The sequence below is a fragment of the Scyliorhinus torazame genome, chromosome 10 (genome assembly GCF_047496885.1).
Source record: "Scyliorhinus torazame isolate Kashiwa2021f chromosome 10, sScyTor2.1, whole genome shotgun sequence".
Classification (NCBI taxonomy): domain Eukaryota; kingdom Metazoa; phylum Chordata; class Chondrichthyes; order Carcharhiniformes; family Scyliorhinidae; genus Scyliorhinus; species Scyliorhinus torazame.
The window spans coordinates 204,668,660-204,691,010 of record NC_092716.1 but is presented as its reverse complement, the minus strand read 5'-3'; the positions used below and the strand labels follow the sequence as shown (position 1 = coordinate 204,691,010).

The following is a 22,351-nucleotide window of genomic DNA, read 5'->3' as shown; positions in this document are numbered from 1 at the left end:
TGCGATTCTCTGTCTTGGCTTCTCCAGCAATCTAGCGGCCCCTTGGCTTATTTAAAAGATTTTTTTTTTCTTACTTCTTTCTGTCTCTTTTATCTTTTTCTCTCTCATACTCTTACTTTTCATACTTCTGCATGGTTTAGCACACTGGGCTAAATCACTGGCTTTTAAAGCAGACCAAGGTAGGCCAGCAGCACGGTTCGATTCCCGTACCAGCCTCCCCGAACAGGCGCCGGAATATGGCGACTAGGGGCTTTTCACAGTAACTTCATTGAAGCCTACTTGTGACAAGCGATTTTCATTTCATTATATTCCTATTTTCTCTCCCTCTAATTATTTTACCTCCTGTAAGTGATTTTACATTGACATCAGTATTCCAACTTTCACTTCCAAGCTCAGACTGTGCAGGCCTTTGGAAGGATTCTTTGTTCTGATTGGTTGATGAGAAATGCCGTTGCTTGCCTTGTTCACACAAGTCCCAGAAATCCTGTAGGGAGCACGGCGCTGGAATGGATTTCAAAATGCTGCAAGTTCTAATACAAAAGCCTGTGGAAACACTGTGGTCAGGTGTAAGCCAAATTCTGGCCACAGTATTTCTTTGGTTTATTGTGGTTAAAACTTTTCCTCAACCTTTCAGCGAGAAAGTCCAACTGGATGTATTTGTAAGATTTTTATAGCATTAGGCTGACCATTTCCCCCCAGAATGCCCATTTTCCTGGCTGAACATTTAGCAGTTCACTTAACTTGTCTCTACTCCTTTAATGCTGCACTAAGGTTACAAAAGCTTTCTTTGGTGGTGGTGAAGAGGATTGAGTTGGGCCTGTGGCTGCCATAGGCACAGACAAGTTGAAGCTATGTGGGGGCCATTTCTAGCTTCCAACTTCATTCTCCTAGGTCATCCAAAACTGGGGTATGCTGATAAATTGGCCACCATGGATTGCCTTTGAGCCCCTGCGTGAGGTTATTCAGGGGGGCACATGACAAGTCAAAGATTCAAAGTTAAGAATAGGCCCCCCACTCCTCTCCACCCCATATATTTAGACCTAGATACATGGGATAACCACCAGCAGACAAAAAGTCCCATATTTGGAGGCCAGATATATGTTGCAAGCTTCTGAAGTCAGCAAAAACACCGAAAAAGACTTGGGACAGGATTTGACAACCGAAACTGTCACTGTGAAACCCGTCCAAGATTCAATGGGTTGCCCCATAAGCTGTTCATGCTCGGAGGAGAATTAAATGACTCAGGGCAAAATGTCCACCCCTCAGAGAGCTACTGGTTAGTCTGAATGGCCAGAATGTTCTCTGGTCCCAACAGGGGCACTGGATGGGCCACCACTGGGACTGCATCCAGTCCTGGAGAAGAAGAGCCAGGAACCAAATGACAAGTAAGTTGTGGGGGTGTTCTTAGTGGGGTCAGCGGAAGAGTTCCTGGGGAGGACTATATTGGGGGCCTAGGGCAGGGGGAAGGGAGTTGTGTGGTGTGCACAGGCCAGTGATGGAGGGAGCAGTAGGTGTTGTGCAAACTTTGGAAGCGCCTCTGATCAGAAAGGAGGGATGTCAAAGAGGCACCTTCCCCTTTCCCGCCCGAGGCCCAAGCAGGTTTACCTGCCAGGTGTCCCACCCATCACCAACCTCCATCACCAGTCGAAGTGACCCTAAAGGGCCATCAATTGGACACTTAAGGGCTTCAATTGGGTGCAGGACCTGAGGCCTAGACCACCATCTGATAAATCACAGGAAAGTCAGGGGCAGGCAGGCAGGTGGCATCTTCAGCAGTGCAGTACTCCCACAATATGCACTGGGGTGTCAGCTTTGATTTTGCTCAACTGTCTGAGCAGAGCTTGAACCCACAACCTTCTGACGTAGAGACAAATATGCCACCAACTGAGCCATAGTTGACACATCTGTATTTAAGTTTTCTGCCTCTCCCTTTGGTAATTGCAGGGCTTGCCCTGGGCCTAACCTGAACTATATTAATACCTCAAGGCAGAAATTCCCACACTTTTGACCCCATATGGGGGCAGGAGAATTACCATCTCATGATTGTGACTGAGTGAAGGAATCTCTATCTCGTGAACAGAGACTAATTTTGTCACAAGAATGTTCTGCATTTCTCTTCACCTTCTGGGTGGGATTTACAAAGCACCGCCATTGGGGTCTTCTGGTCCTGCCGTTGTCAAAGGGGTTTCCCGTTAAGTACACCCCTCGCCACTGGGAAACTGGAAGATCCTGTCAATGTGAACGGCCAGAAAATCTGACCATCTGTGTGTGAATCTCCCGACTGAGGTCGCTGCAAGCAATCACTGAGCAGACGCCTGGAGGATGAAACCTCTGACCTGCTCATTTATACAAGTTCAAAGTGAAATACCAAGGTGCTGTCTCCTGATTTGTTAGTTTCCTATTTTTTCCAGAGAGTAATTACAGAGGGGACAAGTCATGGGGCTTCATAAACCAATTCTTGCAGGGCAGACCTTGATTCTCTCCTAATTACTGAGTTTGGATGAAAAGTAAAGCTATTTATTGAGTAGCAGAAACATATGAGTCATAAGCTATACTCAAATTAAGTAGAAATTGAGACTTGCAAGGAACATTGAGGCAGCAATTGGAATTGGATTGAATTGGAATGGATTTGATTTATTGCCACGTGTACCGAGGTACAGTGAAAAGTATTGTTCTGCGTACTGTCCAGACAGATCCTTCCATACATGAAAAAAAACATAGGACATACATAAATACACAATGTTACTACAGAGACACAGGCATCGGGTGATGCATACAGAGTGCAGTACTACTCAGTAAAAAAGATGTGTGATGGGATCAGATCAGTCCATAAGAGAGTCACTCGAGTAACAACAGGGAAGAAGCTGTTTTGAGTCTGTTTGTGAGTGTTCTCAGACTTTTGTACCTACTGCCCGATAGAAGAAGTTGGAAGAGTGAATAACCCGGGTGGGAGGGGTCTTTGATTATGCTGCCCACTTTCCCCAGGCAGTGGGAGGTGTAGACAGAGTCAATGGATGGGAGGCGGGTTCGTGTGATGGACTGGGATGTGTTCACGACTCTGTTATTTCTCATTGTCTTAGGTCGCGCAGTTGCCATACCAGGCTGTGATGCAGCCAGATAGAATGTTTTCTATGGTGCATCCATAAAAATTGATGAGTCAATGTGGACATTAGTTTCCCTTAGTTTCCTGAGGAATTATAGGTTTGTGTTGTGCTTTCTTGGTCACAGCATTGACATGGATGAACCAGGACATATTGTTGGTGATGTGCACACCTAGGAATTTGAAGCTGTCAACCATCTTCACCTCGGCACCATTGATGCAGACAGGAGTGTGTACGATACTTCGCTTCATGAAGTCAATGACCAGCTCTTTAGTTTTGCTGACATTGAAGGAGAGATTGTTGTCGTTGCACCTGGAGGTGTTACGCTGTGGAGGTGATGGGGAGGCGATTGTTGTGGGAGAAAGTGTAAAAAATAGCTTCTAGACAGGACAAATTGTAGTGTAAAAGCTAGTTGATTGGTAACTTTAGACATGGTAACACAGAGAGACATACATACCGGAGACTAGGAAAAAGCAGACACTGGCAGATTTGAGAGGACGTAAATCCATATGAAGGTAGAATTACAGGAACACTGGAAACATGGGACATAAAATGTCAGAGCTACAAATAATATACAATTTAATAGACTGTCTCTGTAACGTGTTGGAAGCTTTTCGATCTCTTTAAGTTTGTCAAACTCCAGCCAATAAATCGCTGACAATGACATAGGCATCCTTGCTTTTGAAAGAGAATGCTATAAAGGCAGTCAGGCATAAAAAGACTTCAAGCAGGATGGAATACAGGAGAAAGGATTTAGAATATTAACTATAAATCAAGCAAAAGAACCGGCTGACGTTGAGTGGTGTTGTATGTTTATTAGTTATATTTTATTCAAAAGAAGTTGAATTGATAGAAATAAGTGAATATATCTGTAACTGTTGTTCTGTATGTTTACCGATTGGCAAATAAGATAGCTTAACAAATAATATCAAGCCTGAAGTGAGTCAACTCCCATAACAAATAAAACACAGACTTTTCCCATAGTTATCATGCCACTGAGTCTATGACTCAGTATGCAGTAGACTCAAATTAGTAACATGGGTAATTGAAGTCATTAGAAGGGAAAGTCAGTCAGCTTTGTTGCTCTTTTTAGCCTTAGTTTTATTAGCTCTGATTATGTCACCTTTGCTCACGAGTCGCCAGGTATCTTTCTGATACCGCCACGTGGTTCAAGCTCGAGTTATGATTAATAAGTCAGCACACCGCTTAGTAAGATTGAAATCAACGGTCATTTATTATGTACAGCAATAGATACTTACACAATAATCCTACTAGCTATATCAAAACCTACCACTACTGGCCAATACTTAACTTTAGGAGATGGCCCACCAGGTCAGGGAAACAAATAGTTTATCGAATTGGATCTGGCCTGCGGGATTCAAAAGGCTGATACGGGTCGATGGCTAGGAATCTTTATCGGGTAGCAATCGCTGGAGTCAGACTTACGGTTCTTTGTTGAAGGTTCTTGCGAAGATTGCGAGCTGGTGAAGAAGGGAGAGAGAGAGAGATCTGAACTTGGCCCCTCACTTTATAGGGCCCAGGGGCTTCCCGCCTCTCGGGGCGGCCCTTGACCCTGAGTCCCAAGTGATTGGACTTGTTTCCAATCACTGGGTTCGATATGCTCCAATAATGGGGCGATTCCTCGATTGGGGGGTGGTCGTTCACCTGTCTTTGTTTCGGCCACTGCAGGTCTGGCCCGGCATTCAATTGCTAATATGTTGCAATTGTTCCCGGGGATAGCCGATTAAACTGCAGATGTCTGGGTTGATGTGCTGCTAATAGTCTTGAGTATCGATCTGGGCCGACTTCCCCAGAGCCGAATACCCTATTCTGTCTGCAGCTGTCCGTTTGCGTCCTGTTGGCTGCTTTTCCCATCAGCCTTTTCGGTTAGCCATTTTAAATCGGGTTTTGGCCAAATTAATAGGGAATCAGCCATTTTAGGTGGCTACAGCTTATATAATGAGCAGCCAATTTTCTACCTCCTGTTCAGTTGAATTTTACTTCATGCTCTCTCAAGTTATGTGTAACTTACAGCCTATGGCTAATAGAGTCAGAAATAAAGCTAGAGATATTAAACTTCACTGTGATATAAAGTGTCTTGATTAAGCTAATTGATGAACTAGTGTAAACTATCTCCTAGCTACTCCTTACTCAGAGCCTTGTGTTTATCCAAGGATCTATCCTTGACCCTCCCCTCGCATTTTTTTGTCAAATGCCAAACCCAATGACATAATTTAAAACATTGCATCAGTTTCCACATGTGCAGACAATACCCAGTTCTACCTCACCACCAGTTCTCTCAACCCCTCCACTGTTTCTAAATTAATCACACTGCTAGTCTGACATCCATGATGTGGAGATGCCGGCATTGGACTGGGGTGGGCACAGTATGAAGTCTTACAACACCAAGTTAAAGTCCACCAGGTTTGTTTCGAATCACTAGCTTTCAGAGCGCAGCTCCTTCCTCAGGATTCGAAACAAACATATTGGACTTTAACCTGCAAGACTTCTTACCTAGGCTGACATCCAGTAGTGGATGGGAAGAAATTACCTCCAACTAAATATTGGAAAGATTGAAGCTATTGCATTCACTCCCTATTAAAACCTCTGTTCTGACTCCATCCCCACACCTGGCAACTGTCAAGAGCTGAATCAGATTGTTCGCAATCTTGGTGTCATATTTGACCCCGGGCTGAGCTTCCAACCACATATCTTCACCATCATTAAGACTGTTTACTTCCACCTTTATAATATTACCCAATTTAATTCCTGCCTCTGCGCAACTCTGGAAACCCTCATTCCCGCTTTTATTACATCTTGACTACTCCAATGCTGCCCTAGTCTACCTCTCATGTTATAGCTCCATAAATTGAGGTCATCCAAAACGTTATTGTTCATATCCCAACTAACAACAAGTCTGATTCCCCGATCACACCCTTGGGTGTGCTGACCTACTCTGGCCAGGATTCTCCATTCCCCGCCTGTGCGATCAGGAATCCCGATCGGGGGGGAAATGGAGCGTTGCCCGAAAAACAAGATTGATGCTGGCTGGAGCATACTAATCATCCCACGCCATCGGGAAAATGTGAATTAATGATTAACATGCTGATGCATGCAATTAACAAGCTGGACGCCCAAATCTCTTCCTCCTTGTGAAGTTCTGACCCCCACAGTGGGAAAACCACCGGGCTGGCTTTGGCCCAAGATTGGCTAAGCGCAGCCCTGGTGTGGTGTAGCCCTAGGGGGGTCATGGGGCTCCGGCGATTGATGATGTGCCCCTTAGAGGGTGGGGTCCACGAGGTCCTCGGGGGTTAGGTGGGTGGGTGAGGGCTTAATCCTTTGGCAGGGTGATCTCAGGAAGCCGTCTGCTGAACAGCTGAAGAGCAGTCCAGACAATCCAGTGAAGAATTAAAGCTAAAACACTTTCCATTTCCTAACATATGCCGCCTCAGGCAAATACCTTTAAAATAGCAGCTGTTACAAGTGTCAGAGACTCCTGAAAAGTCCACAACACCTGAAAAGACTTCAAATCCCCTGACACCCTTAGAAACGCAAAACATCCATTCAATTTCATAGAGCAATACCGTTCACTAACCTGTGATTGACAGTTTAACGGTTCAGACACAGCTGCTTGGGAGATTGTTTATTTATCTTTACCTTCATGCTTGAATGCATCTCAAGTACTCTGCTTTGATGCTAACCACAATGTTTATAAATACTCTTACTATGATTGGCAGCTCCTCACCATTCAAAGCAGCAAAGTGCTTTCACTTCTTTCATCACAGCAGGAAGCACTTAGCAGCCTTGACAGGTGTCACCCACATCTGCACAGAAATAAACTCCCCCCCACTCCGCCAAGGAAACAAAACACCCCACAAGCATCAGTGTGACCCCCCCTCTCCCCACAAGCATCTAGGCTCCCCCCCCCCCCCCCCCTCACAGGCATTGGAGCACCCCTTCCAACCCAACCACACAAGCAATCAGGAATACAGGGGCTGGTTTAGCACACTGGCTTTTAAAGCAGACCAAGGCAGGCCAGCACCACGGTTCAATTCCCGTAGCAGCCTCCCCGAATAGGCGCCGGAATGTGGCGATTAGGGGCTTTTCACAGTAACTTCATTTGAAGCCTACTTGTGACAATAAGCGATTTTCATTTCATTTCATTTCCACCTCACCAGGATACTCCCGACCCCACCCCCACTACACAAGCATCGGGCACACCCCTCTCAGGCATAAGGGCGTACACCCCCCCCCCACCCCACACGCATTTGGACATACCCCCACCCACCCCCTACCACACATTAAAAGAACAACTCATGTTTCTTGAGCAGATTGCTCGACCTCCCCTCGATTTCCTCCGTTAAAACCAGAAGTGGTCAGTTGAATTCCTGGTTCAGATTTTGAACTTTTTAACCTCAACCCAAATCAAATCCATCCATTTTGGGGGTTAAAATTACTCCCTGTAGGGCAGCATGGTGGTGCAGTGGTTATCATTGCTGCCTCACGGCGCTGAGGTTCCAGGTTCGATCCCAGCTCTGGGTCACTGTCCGTGTGGAGTTTGCACATTCTCCCCACAACCCAAAAGATGTGCAGGATAGGCGGATTGACCACACTATAATTGCACTTTCATTGGAAAAAAAATGAATTGGGTACTCTAAATATAAAAAAAAATTAATCCCTGTATTTCTGTTTAGGTGTACGTTTGTCTGCAATTTGGATGAACCTGTATTGATCGTCTTGGTCGTATAGAATTAAATTTGTTTAATTGATGATGAATAAATGAAACAGAAATGAATTATCATTCTCTGATGTTAGAAGTTACTGAAATTCTTTCTAGAGTGTGAGAAGCGAAAGGACTGATTTTAGCTTGGCTCACCAGGTGGGAACAGGGCAGTGGCAGCATCAACTAATGCCCCATTCCCAATCCGATTTCCCTCACCACAATGTTGCCAAGGCCCTTTACAAGGTTAGTTCAACAGTCTAAGTGAATCAAACGTGAGACTCATTAAGTTATGCCAGTCAGGTTTCTGTGAAATACATAGGATCCTGATGACAATATATATATATTTTTTAAATAATTTTTATTCAAAATTTTTCACAGATTATCACAACAGAAAAATAGAACCCCCCCCCCACAGATAATAAAACAACAAGAACAAAAGTGCATAAATAAACAAATAAACGTTAAACAGTAAACAGTAACCTTCCCCCCCCACGTTGCTGCTGCTGGTGACCATCTCCTAACACTCCGCCAGGAAGTCTAGGAACGGCTGCCACCGCCTGAAGAACCCTTGCACAGATCCCCTTAAGGCAAATTTCACCTTCTCCAATTTAATAAACCCCGCCATGTCGTTAATCCAGGATTCCACGCTTGGGGGCCTCGCATCCTTCCACTGTAGCAGAATCCTCCGCCGGGCTACCAGGGACGCAAAGGCCAGAATATCGGCCTCTTTCGCCTCCTGCATTCCCGGCCTGATGACAATATTAAGATACACACAAGTAGAACGTACGCTCCACACGTCTGTATCAAACTATGAGCAGCCCGACCAGTGGTTTTTAAAGAGCCACTGGAGGCCATTCTCAAAATAAGCCAGGAAATAGCAATTTTTCTTGAGCAGAGCCAGTATTGGCAGGCATACCCAATTAAAATAAAACGCTAGCTGCTGCTGACCTTCCTATAATTATGTCCTCTTCACATGGTCAGAATATTGGCTGGTCAATTTCTAGTCACTCTAGAACCAATGAGTTGCAGCAAGATACCCATAATTCACCGGTGGAATGGAAATGTGTCGCTGTGACTGTAACTGTTCTCAACAATTACACTTCATCAGAGAGATCAAACCTTGTGAGGCTGAAACTCCTCACATTTTCATTAAATAAAATTTATTTGAGTTCATATATTTCTACTTTGTTGATGGTTTACTGTCACTTCAAATTCTGAGCTTATACAGCTACTATTACTTAGTTTTACTTGGTTCAAAAGTTGAAAATAAATGAAAACATTAACTGAGGAATTGTCCTGATGGTTTCTCACATCAACTGCATTTTCTTTTTTTAAAATTTCAGACAAAGATCTACAATAAGATTCTTCGTTTGTCAACCTCAAATATGTCCATGGGGGAGATGACCGTTGGACAGATCTGCAATCTGATCGCCATAGATACAAACCAGTTGATGTGGTTTTTCTTTCTTTCTCCAAATCTGTGGGCCATGCCTGTACAGGTAATAACATGGTACATATATGTTAAATCTCCATAGTCACGGACGTTCCAACTTTAGTGATGGTTGTGTAGATAGTTAACATCAAGCAGAGCATTGGAAAGATTGTAGACTTACCTGAAATTGAGTATAACTTGCATAAATTAAGCGTATGTATATTCCTCCTAAACCCACTGACCCCGAGAGACTAAAGCCCTTCTAGTGTCCTCCCAGTGTACCTTTAACAGGGGTCAGCCAGAGGGCTAGAAATTAGGTCAGAATGAATATACCAGGCACCTCGCCTACACTGTAATTCCTGTGTGACGTCCCAAGCGGCTGAGCCTTTACCTCCTCATGAGACGATGAGGGGAACTGAAAACAGTAACAGATTATGTTCTCACACTTCTGTCCTTTTATGATGTATATTGTGCCGGTGTTGGACTGGGGTGGGCAAAATAAGAAGTCTTACAACACCAGGTTAAAGTGCAACAGGTTTATTTAGAACCACTAGCTTTCGGAGCGTAGCTCCTTCATCAGGTGACTCACCTAATGAAGGAGCTACGCTCCGAAAGCTAATAATTCCACATAAACTTGTTGGATTTAACCTGCTATTCTGTCCTTTCAGTCAGCGAAGGCGAGGTCAACAGTTGTTGCACCTGAGGAAACCTAGCTGCTAAATAGCAGAAGAAAATCCTGGACGTTCAGACTCGCATTGATGATTTTTAAAAAACATCTTTGCATGTGACCCTCCTACAAAGCACGGTTGCTGGAGACATCTTCTGAATGACGAGGCCCTACATCTCTCCACCAGGTCAAATGTACCAATTTCCTTACTGAAACTGGTTCTGGATCTTAGAAAAGCATATTTCAAGTGGTGGAACTCTCACCTTTGAATTCAAAATTGTGAGTTAAAGCCCACTTCAGGACTTGAGCACAGAATGTACAATGGAACATCTGAATTAGTGCTTCATTGTTAAGGTTCATATTTAACATGAGATGTTCATCCAAGGTCTTTTCGGGTGGAAGATCCTGTGCCCCTGTTCAAAAAAAACAGGCACCTCACCGCCAAGCTTTTCATTCCCATGGTCTCTTGGGATTTTCCGCTGTTATCGCCATTTTTGTTTGTGACGAACACAGGGCTGCAAATCCCCCTCCCCCCATTATGACTGTTCTTGAGAGATATTCATCTCATTTGCTATGTACAAATCAGTTGCCACATCTACCTTCTTAACAACAGAAGCTGTACTTCACAAAATGATATTAGTGTTATAGTTCTATGGGATATCACAACTGTGACAACATATGAACACTTCAAAAAGGTAAGTCCTTCATTCTTCGTTTCATTCTTTCTCTTGAGTTTAGGTAACAAATGGCACAGGCATGATAATATTACTGCTTTCTGTGGGGAGCACACAGAGGTGGGGGGGAGGGGGGGTCCAAAGCTCGACTTTGGGATAGATTTATGATTGGAGGGCCAGGGAGGAAGCACCCTTGCTCCTCCTGGCCTACAAGAAGTTCTGTAATTGCACTTAAATTTTTCTCTCCAACTGTCATCCCTTCCTTTCAGCTGCGGAGATTTCCAAGATCTGAGAAACCTGGCCAGCCATTGGTAAATCCAGTGAAACAGATTAAATCAGGGCTGCCAGTCTTAGTAAAGTTGCTTGGTATAACAAACCTTGAGTGTTGCTGAAAAAAGGTACATGAAACTTTTCATCTTGCACTCATCAGGAAAATTCACAAGCATAGCAAATGTAAAGTGAACAACAATGTGAAAAGAGAGTGCTGATTGGTTCGGAGGTGGACACTAATTGGGAGATGTGTTGCCATGGAGAATGCAACAGTTAACTGACGACTGACAGTTAACTTCCAAGCTTTGTTTAAATTCAGGCAGGTTGACTCTGATTGGTGAAGACATTGCCCTGGAGAATGACCCAGAGGTTTGCTGTCTCCTATTTTGTTTAGTTGAAACAGGTGCAATGTATATGGTCTTTCCATCTGCAAAGTGCAGGGCCTGTAAATTAATATATGTTGCTTCCAGCATGGGTTAGTGTGCCACACTGTGAGCCAAACTGATCATCTGGAATTGGCTGTCAGCGTAATTCTGAAAACACTTCGGATTGTTTAGCAAATATTTTCCCATTGCAGAATCATCATAGGAGCAATACAAATTGTGGTGCATATTCTGAAAATGAATTTAAATAAAACATATTTTTGATAATATATCTAGGTCGCAGTTTTACACTCCGCACACCGCCCCCATCTTGGCAGTTCTGAGACGGGGGGATATGGTGGGGCAGAAGCTGAAAATTGCATGGATGGGATTCCCTCTGGGATCCCACCTGCCCCAACCCAGACACAATTTTACAATCAGGCGAGTAGGGCCTCATGAGAAGCATTCCCATGCCCTTTTAAGGTCCTCAAGTGACCACTCAATCTAAAAGCCCTTTCAGATTTGGGGTGGCCTCCACTCAGGGACCTGGGAACTCTGCCCCGCCCCACCCCACCCCAACCTGGCTTGCCCTACCCCACAGGACCCCTGGTACTTACCTGAAGTGTGGTCTCAGGACTTAAATTCAAGCATGGAGTTGCAATACCTCTTCCAGCCACTGCAGCGGTGTGCCTGGGAGGGCTGGAGTGATGGCAGCCGCTCAGATTGGCCAACAGCTCTCCAAGGGCGGGCTTTAGTTCAAAAGGTAGATGGAGGTCCAGTCTGCTGCCAATCAATGCTCAATTGAGCATAAAATGACAGCAGGCCTGTCGATTAGGCAGGGATGTGTTTCCCCACAGATTATCAGATTATCGCCACCTCTGGACCCGCAGCCACCTTCTCCCCAGCACCTCGGACATTCTGTCTGCGAACCCCTGGCAGAACCCCCTCAGCTTTGAACATGCCCAGAACATGTTGACGTGATTTGCGGGCGCCCTGTGTACCACCCACACCTATCCTCTACCCCCTCAAAAAACCTACTCATCATGCTACCGTCATATGTGCCATATGGACTATTTTAAACTGAATGAGGCTTAACCTCACACACGATGAGGATGCATTTATCCTCCTGAGGGCCTCAGCCCACGTCCCGGCCTCCACCTCCACTTCAAGCTCCTCCACCTTCTTATGTTTTATGTCCCCGACCGGGGCCCCCTCCCAGTCCATCAACTCCTTGTAGACCTCGGACTTGTTCCCCTGCCCCGTCTCATCCTTCAACATTACCTTATCCTGCAACCACAGGGGTGGCAACTCGGGAAAGGGCGGCACCTCTCTCTTTACAAAATCCTGAACCTGCAGATACCTGAAACCATTCCCCCTGGGCAGCTCGTACTCTTCCTCCAGGTCCTCCAACTTCACAAATTTGCCCCCGATGAACAGATCACCAAAATTGCTCGATCCCTGCTTGCCACAACCCCTGAAACCTCGCATCTAACCTCCCCCCCCCCCCCCCCGGCGCAAACCTATGCTTGTTGCTGACGGGTGCCCACACCGAGGCACCTTCCAGACCCAAATGCTGCCTCCACTGCCCCCACACCTTTAAGCTGACACCATCACGGGGCTCATAGAGTACCTGGCTGTTCAGAACGGCAAAGGGGCAGACAACAAAGCCCTTAAACTTGTTCCCCTACTCAAAGCCGCCTCCATCCGCCCCCACGCCTACCCCTTCCCCAAGACCCATTTCTTAACCATGGCGATGTTCGCCACCCAGTAGCAGTTCATCATGTTCGGCAACGCCAGTCCCCTCCCCCTCTCCTCCTTGCCTCCACTCCAGGAAGGCCCTCCTGACCCACGGGGTTTCATCGGCCACACAAACCCAGAGATACGCGCATTAATCTTTTTGAAAAACGACTTCGGGACGAAGATTGGAAGGTTCTGAAACAAACAGAAACCTTGGCAGCACCTTCATTTTTCCTGTCTGCACCTGCCCTGCCAGCGACAGCAGCAGCACGTCCACCTTTTTAAAGTCCCTCTTCATCTGCTCCACCAACTGAGTCAAGTTCAGCTTGTCCAGCTGCGCGAGCCCTGTGTCACCGGGATGCCCAAATATCTGAAAATCGCCCCCACGACCTAGAGCGGCTACTCACCAAATCTCCTCTCCTGCCCTCTGGTCGCAATGGGAACACCTCGCTCTTTCCCATATTTAACTTGTACCCGGAGAACCGGCCAAATTCCTCCGAAATCCCCATAATGTCCCCAATAGTGCCGGATGGGTGCGAAATGTATTGCAGCAGGTCGTCCGCATGCAGCGAGACTCTATGCTCGGCTCCATCCCCCGCACAACCCCTCTCCAGTCTACCAATGCCCTAAACTCCATTGCCAGCAGCCCAGCGGCTCTATCGCCAAAGCAAAGAGCAACAGGGAGAGCGGACACCCCTGCCTCGTCCCCCGATCAGCCTAAAATATCTCGCACTTACTCGGTTTGTCCGCACACTTGCGCCAGTGCCTTATATAACAACCGGGCCGCTGCCCCAGCACCTCCCACAGATACATCCACTCCACCCGAACAAATGCCTTCTCCACGTTCATCGCCACCACCTCCAGCCCTTCCGAAGGCATCATAATAACATTGAGCAGCCTCCTCACATTTGCCAACAACTGCCTCCCATTAGCAAAACCAGTTTGGTCCTCACCTATCACCCCAGGACTCAGTCCTCGATTGGCGAGGCCAACACATTCGCCACAACTTGACATCCAAGTTCAGTAACCACACCGGGCGGTACAACCCGCACTGCTCCGGATCCTTGTCCCTTTTCAATATCAGGGAGATAGAAGCCCACGCAAATGTACGGGGGAGGTTCCCCCTCTCCCTTGGCTTATTAAAAGCCCTCACCAGCAGTGTCACCAGGTCCACCTCAAACTTTTTAGAGAACTCCACCGAGAACCCATCCGGGCCCGGGGCCTTCCCTGCTTGCATCGCTCCATACTCTCCATCACCACCCTCAGCCCAATCGGGGCCCCCAATCCAGCCCGTCCAGAAACCGCCGCATACACCAGTCGCCAAAATGTTGCTCTTATTAGCCTTAGTTTTATTAGCTCTAATTCTGTCACCTTTGCTCACGAGTCGCCAGGTATCTTTCTGATACCGCCACGTGGTTCAAGTCCAAGTAATGATTAATAATGCAGCACACCGCTTAGTAAAAGTTAAATCAACGATCATTTATTATATACAGCAATAAATACTTATACAATAATCCTACTTCTAGACTACTACCTACCACTAAAGGCCAATACTTAACTTTGGTGATGGCCCACCAGGTCAGAGAAACGAATGGTCTATCGAATTGGGTCTCGCCTGCGGGATTCAAAAAGGCTGGTACGAGTCGATAGTCTGGAGCACCTATCTGGTAGCGATCGCTGGAGTAAGACTTACTTGTTTCTTTCTCAAAGGGTCTCGAAGGTTGTGAGCAGGAGAAGAAGGGTCGATCTGAACTTGGCCCCTATTTTTATAGTTCCCAGGGGCTTCCCGCCTCTCGGGGCGGACCTTGACCCTGGTTCCAAGTGATTGGACTTGGTCCCAATCACTTGGTTCGATATGCTCCAATAATGGGGCGATTCCTTGATCGGGTGGTGGTCGTCCACCTTTCTTTGTCTCAGCCACTGCTGGCGCCGAAAAGTCTGGATCGGCTTTATGTTGCTAATGTGTAGCAATTGTTCCCGGGGATGGCTGCTTATTATGCAGATGGCTGGGTTGTTGTGATGTTAATGGCTGCAGGCATCGGTCTGGGCCGACTTCCCCAGAGCCGAATACACTGTTTTGCCTGCAGCTGTCCGTTTGAGTCCTGTTGGCTGATTTTCCCATCAGCCTCTTTCGTTCGCCATTTTAGATCGGGGTTTGACCATTCTAATCGGGAATCAGCCATTTTAGGTGGCTACATTCCGACCCCCCCCCCCCCCCCGGGGCACCAACTCATATAACCACCTATAAAATGCCTCAAACACACCATTAACATCATCCTACCGTTATCTCCCCGTGCTCATATACTGCCCCTCTGGCCCTCCGTAACTGCCCCACTGCCATCCCTTAGACACTAACCCAAACTCCATCTGGAGCTTCTGCCTCTCCTTCAACAACCCTGCCTCTGGGGCCTCCAAATACCTCCTATCCACCCTCAGGAACTCGTCTATCAACCTTGCCCTCTCCACCCGCTCCGCTTTCTCCCTATGCACCTGAATTGAGATGACCCCCCACCCCCCCCCCCCCCCCCCGTAATCACAGCATGAGCACCTCCCACAACATGGTGGCCATGACCTCCCCCGCGTTGTTTAACTCCATGTACCCCCTCCCCTGGGTCCAATTGCAAATCCACACAGACACTTCACTGACCTCGGGCTCGACCGGTCCAAACTCGGCTCTATAACCATATTAAAATCTTACCCCCCCATGATGAATGGGTGCGAGTCCAAGTCAGGAATCTTCTCCAGCACCCGCCTCATGAAATCTACATCATCCCAATTTGGGGCATAATCATTTACCAGGACCATGAGCAACACCTCCAACTTCCCACTCACCATCCCGAACCTCCCCCACCCCCCCTGCCCCCACCCCCCGAGTCTGCCACAATATTCCCCACCTTGAACACCACCCGCTTGTTCACCAACACCATCACTCTCCTCGTCTACATACCCAGTCCCGAGTGGAACACCTGCCCACACATCCTTTCCTCAACCTTGTCTGGTTCCCTTTCTTTAAGTGAGTCTCCTGCCTGAAGGCCACGTCTGCCTTTAAACTCCTCGGGCGCACGAACACACGTGACCGTTTGACCGGCCCATTCAGCCCCCTCACATTCCACGTGACCAACCTTGGGGGGGGGGGGTGCGGCGGCACGGGGGCCATCCTCTGCCCTGCTGATCAGGCATAGCCTTTTTTGGGCCAGCCCCCAACCTGTGTTACGTGACCCTCCAGGCCCACCCTCGGATGTCCACTGTCATCACTCCTTTTCTTGGGTGAACTCAGTTAACGCTGGAATGGAATTTTGCAATGTCCTTGGGCTCCCTTCAGACTTTTTGAGACCAACGGGCACCACAAGGTAGAAATTGTTTTCTGATGACAGGAAGGACATCACATTCTCACTTGATAGGCAGCACGGTAGCACAAGTGTATAACACTGTGACCTCACAGCGCCAGGGTCCCAGGTTTGATTCCTCACTGGGCACTCTCTGTGCAGAGTTTGCACGTTCTCCTCGTGTTTATGTGGGTTTCCTACGGGTGCTCCGGTTTCCTCCCACAGTCCAAAGAAGTGCAAGTTAGGTGGATTGGCCATGATAAATTGCCCTTAGTGACCAAAAAGGTTAGGAGGGGTTATTGGGTTACGGGGATAGGGTGGAAGTGAGGGCTTAAGTGGGTCGGTCCATTTCAATGGGCCGAATGGCCTCCTTCTGCACTCTATGTTCTATGATGCACAGGTTTTTAGTTTGATAGAAGCAGTTATTTTGTGGAGCTCACCTCAGAAGGCATCTGTTGAGAATTGGTCATGATTGAACATTGGAAAGCCCAATGGCATTTCACTGATTTTGACAAAATATGTAGAAGAAGGTAAGCTGTGCGATTTTCACCAGGGAGTATCATTTGTCTTTATAGCCTCTGCATTGGGGTTTGAGAGTACCACAGTACAGTAAATTACTTAACATTCTGCATGCAAACATACACCACAAATTTCCCGTCAACAAGGCCACTGGGAAAATCCCTGAAGTTAAAGTATGAAGATACCCAGCGGATGAATCCAAAAGATTGTCCCGCAATCATTTGTAAAGAAAGTGAATATATGCAGAAATAATCCTCTATTTTGCTGCATTTACAATACAGTTTCACTGCAAGGGAGAGTAGTGCCTTTAATTGCAGTGGCGTTATAAACAAGGTGCTATTAATACTTCATGTGGCATTATTGTTTATCTTGAGCAATGTGTTTGGCCTGCTCTCCGGATACAAACCAGTCATGTGTTTTTACATTGCTTCTAGAAACCACCCCACAGTCGACAAATTCCAGACCACCTACAGTTACAGCTTATTGTAAATTGAAGATGATTCAATTCACAAACCACGGCTATTTTGAATGATGTAATCAAATTTCCCCATTTTATCTGTTCACTTATCCTGATTTCTCCGCTTTCATTGGTGACAAGACAAAAGTATACCCCAATGTGTTTCCTCTTTCCAGCACCGACACCTCAATCAGCTACTTAACTGATTAAATTCTAAACTAGTATGGACCAACATTGGCTGAAGATGGAACCAAACATCAAATTTCTGTTTGTTTCTGCTTATTTTGTTTCAATTTTGCTGACAATTTTCCTGAGCCCTCTGAACATTAGTAATTGATCTGACAGTTGTGGAAATGTACCCCGTTCTCTCTAACCAGTGATTAATTATCACAAATATTTCACTGGACAAGAATGGCCATCCCGCTGAATGCTTCCCATGCCGCCTTAACAGGCGGATTTGGATCAGAATGAGAGTTTGGCACCAATCTGGAATCTTGCAGAATAGCTACAAGACAATGATCAATGCAAGTTTACAGGCTCCTGTCAGATTTGCCACACGTGGCTGGAGGTTTCATTGTCTGCTGTTGTGTTTGAATCCTCAAAGGACAAAGATATTTAGCCATGTCAGCACTACCATGTCTGCACAAGCTGCAGTGATATCATGAATTAGGATAGTGAGTTATGAGTAGTTGTCCTAACTTTTGAAGTGCACAGTCATTCGCTGTTTTACTCCTCTGGTCATTTTCTGAGACTGCGGACGGATTCTCTGGCCGCCCAGCCGTGTGTTTCTCAGTCCCGGGAGGCGGCACACCGTTCACTGGCAGCAGGATTCTCTGCTCCTGCTGCTGACAATGAAAATTCCCATTGAAGCCACCCCACGCTGCTGGGAAACCCGCAGGCGGGGGTGGGTTTCCGGCAGACCAGTAAATCCCGCCGTCAGTGCACGGCCGGAGACTTCCAGCCCTCCTGTTTGACACAGCAGCCATGAATGTGACAGCAGGCAGTTAACATGCTCCTGACCTCTGTTCAGACTATTTTCGACATTGTAGTAGGAGAGGCCAACTATTCCATTCTGGCTCTTTCCCGAGGTTGCTAAAATGCCAAACTTTCATTTCTTATCTCTCCATTGCAATCATAAACACAAACTTAAGATTGGGTGGTGGGGATATGAAAACAAAGTTGACCTTGAGATAATACAAAGATAGATACGGTGCAGAAAGAGGCCATTCAGTCCATGGTGTTTTCCCCAGCCAAAAAAGAGCAAAATTAAACTAGCCGCTAATTTTAATCCCATTTTTCAGCACGTGGACCATAGTCTTGCAGATCGCAGCACTTTAGATGCAGACCCAGGTACCTTTTAAATGATTTGAGAGTTTCAACCTCAACCACCAATTTAGGCAGTGACTTCCAGACGCCCACCACCTTCTAGGTGAAATAGTCTTTCCTCACATCCCCTCTAATCCTTCTACCAATCACCTAAAATCTATGTCCCCTGGTATTGACGCCTCAGCTAACAAGTCTTTCCTGTTTGCCTGTCGAGGCCCCTCATTATTTTGTACACCACAATCAGGTCACCCCTTAGAAAACAACTGTAGCCTATCCAATCTCTCCTCGGAAAATTTTGAAGCCCGGGCAACATTCCTGTAAATCTCCTCTGCATTCTCTCCAGAGCAATGATGTCCTTCCTGTAATGTGGTGGTGACCAGAACAGTACACAAAGCTCCAGCTATGGCCTAACCAGAATGTTATACAGTTCCATTATTATATGCCTGTTTTTGTATTCAATACCTCGCCCAATCAAGTATTCACTATCAATCCATTCACTATGGATTTTCAACCACCTTGTCCGCTTGTCCCGCCACCTTCAAGGAACTATGGACAATGTCTCTCACTTCTCAACCCCTCGCAATGTCTTCCCATTTATTGAGCATTCCCTTGCTTTGTTTGCCCCCTCCTCACACTTTACTAGATTGAATTCCATTTGCCACATCTCTGCCTACTCATTCTGGAGTCGACAGCTATCCTCTTCACTTTCAACTACACAGCCAATTTTTTTGTTGATCTAAGGGGCATAATGGGAGCTTGGTGCTCTAGATAACTTGTGCTGCAACTGATTTGATGCTAGAATGACCAAAGGGATAAGATATACCATTCTCCAGCCCGACCACCACAATGGAAACAAAACTTCACTCAAAAACTAGAATGGTAAAGAAGAAAGTTGGCAGAGCAACATTCGCTCACCTGTACAAATTTCAAGAGACCTGTATTGCACAATATCCGCTTCCTATGTGTTTTCACGGAATTTCAGGGAACTATCTTGTCCTCGGCACAGGTCTTTCACTGGCTTGCAAATGAGTTGATAAAAGCCTCTTGCCTAATTTTCCTTCAAAAACATTCCGGTGCAGGGCATCCAGTGAAAGTGGGGGCTGTGCCTTGTACTGGGATTCCTATCAATCAAGATGGAAAGCCAAAAATTGTACAATAATTTTGAATTCTAACTCCACCCCAACACCAAGATGATCGAATGCAGTCGCTGTCTTCTGTTTGGTGATCTCCATTAGCAGCCAAAAGGTCCTAATTTTAGAGCCCCAATAAACTGCAGGTCAAATGGTTAAATTGCTCCAGAATCTGGACAGCAGCAGTGTATTTCGGATTTGCCGTCTCTGTATAGCACATAAGGGGCCAGGAAACTCAGCTTATCCATACGCCACACAGAATTTCATATTTTTAAAAGCTAAAAATGTTTTAAACCAAACATCTATGATTTCTATCTCTTCATCATTATCCGACTCCACGTCCATCTAGCTTAACCATTGCTGAAACTCTCCCCGATGCCTTTGCTACCTGTATATAATGACTATTCCAATGGTGTCCTGGCTGCGATCCACCTCCTACACTCCTTAAATATGGTGTCATCCATATCTCTGTTGCCCATTTCCTAATTCACATCAAGTACTAGTCACTCATCATTCACCTATGCTCACTGATTTACAATGGCTCCTTCATAAGCAACTCCTTGCTTTTAAAATTGCCCACCTCCCCACTGCCCCCCCCCCTCCTTCCCCCAACTCCATCTATGTAACCTCCCCCAGTCCCAAAATCCTTTGAGATATCTGCACTGATTTTAATCATACCACCGCATTGGTGGCTGCACCTTCAGCAGCCTGGGGATAAACTCAGGAATTCCCTCCCTAAACCTGAGGGAGGCACGGTAGCACAGTGGTTAGCATTGTTGCTTCACAGCGCCAGGGACCCGGGTTCGATTCCCAACCTGGGTCACTGTCTGTGCGGAGTCTGCACTTTCTCCATGTGTCTGCATGGGTTTCCTTTGGGTGCTGTGGTTTCCTCCCACACGTCCCGAAAGACATGCATGTTAGGTGAATTGGACATTCTGAATTCTCCCTCAGTGTCCCCGAACAGGTGCCGGAATGTGGTGGCTAGGGGATTTTCACAGTAACTTCATTGCAGTGTTAATAAAATGAAAATCGCTTATTGTCACAAGTAGGCTTCAAATGAAGTTACTATGAAAAGCCCCCAGTTGCCACATTCCGGCGCCTGTTCGGGGAGGCTGGAATTGAACCCGCGCTGCTGGCCTTGTTCTGCTTTACAAGTCAACTGTTTAGCCCACTGTGCTAAACCAGCTCCAGTAATGTAAGCCTACTTGTGGCACTAATAAAGATTATTATTATTGCCACCTCTTTACCTCACTTTCTTCCATTAAGACACTCCTTAAAACCTACCGATCTAACCAAATATCTGCCCCAATCACTCCTTATGTGGCATGGTTCAAAGTTTGGTTTCATAAGGCTCTTGTGAAGTGCCTTTGGAGGTTTTATTATGTTCAAGATGCTGTATAAACACAAGTTGTTGTTGATGTTGAATTATTTCTGACCTCTTTTTGATCTCTACTATTTCAATAACATTTGCTTGTGGGAAATGTCTCAGGATCTATTATTTGGTATCATGTGGATGGAAGGGACTGACTGTCGGAGATTTAAGTTTCCCCGAGTTGCAAGGCACGCGGCAGCTAATAGCAGCTCCAGTAAAACAGAGGGTTTAAAGATTATGAAGTCTGAGGTTTAATTTCCTGAAAGAGATCAAAAATCCACTGAGCTGCCAAAACATCAACACATGGGTGTTGATGAAAGATAGAGGCAGATCTAGAGCACGATTTAATGGAAATGTAACAGAGTTAGGGTGTGTTTATTGGATTTGGATTTGTTGTATTGTCATATATGTACTGAGGTACAGTGAAAAGTATTGTTCCGCGTACAGTCCAGACAGATCATTCCATACATAAAAAAACATAGGACATACATAAACACGCAATGTAAATACATGGACATGGTGTAGAGGGTGCCATCTCCGCTACTCCACTACTGGGCCGATATCTGGGGTTTGAATATCTGTGTGTGTCTCTCTCCAGCCGGCACTGAAACTTCAGAGGCCAGGGGATGTCGCACTGGGACACTTCCACTGAAGAGAGCACTGATTCAAGCCTGCCGTTTATTCCTAACCGACAGCCTGAGACTTATATCACACAGATCTCCAGACCCCTACCAATACCCAGGTGATTCTCTCTCTTGCCGGTGGTACAACACCCACCCGGTTCCTACTCCACTAGAGTAGCTTTCCCAAGAGAGAGAATAGGACACTGCTGTTTATTTCCTAACCAGCAGTCTGTCCTGAGTGAATCGCTCAAGATGACCCTCGATTCTTGAACCCGGAATTAAGGTGAGGAGTATTTTTAACAATGACTTGGTCAGAGATCGCTGGTGAAGGATTGAAGAATTTAAACGACTCCAATTAGCATCAAATCAAGGTTTATTGTAAAACCCAGGTCAAAATCATCAACAGAAGAAACACAATAAAATCTTATGCTCTAATACAACTAAGTCTATTCAAAGGTAATATAGCGGACACAACGAAAATTCTTATGATTACACAGGTTTTAGCAATATCACAAGGCACAAAACAAGTTCCCTTCCCCAAAGCCTCAACCACTATTAAAGTCAAGGGAGTTTCGCAAGCTGCTGCAGAGTACTTACGGTCACAGGCTGCAGAGGTCAAGTCAGGGGTGCAG

At 46.2% G+C, this 22,351-nt stretch overlaps 1 protein-coding gene across 1 annotated transcript in view; it reads left to right on the top strand.

The window, feature by feature from the left end:
* LOC140384522 (ATP-binding cassette sub-family C member 8-like) overlaps positions 1-22,351 on the top strand; it is a 497,256-nt gene that overhangs the window by 189,678 nt on the left and 285,227 nt on the right. Inside the window, 1 exon segment of the mRNA XM_072466291.1 lies at positions 9,168-9,323. Coding sequence (XP_072322392.1) covers positions 9,168-9,323 — 156 coding nt within the window.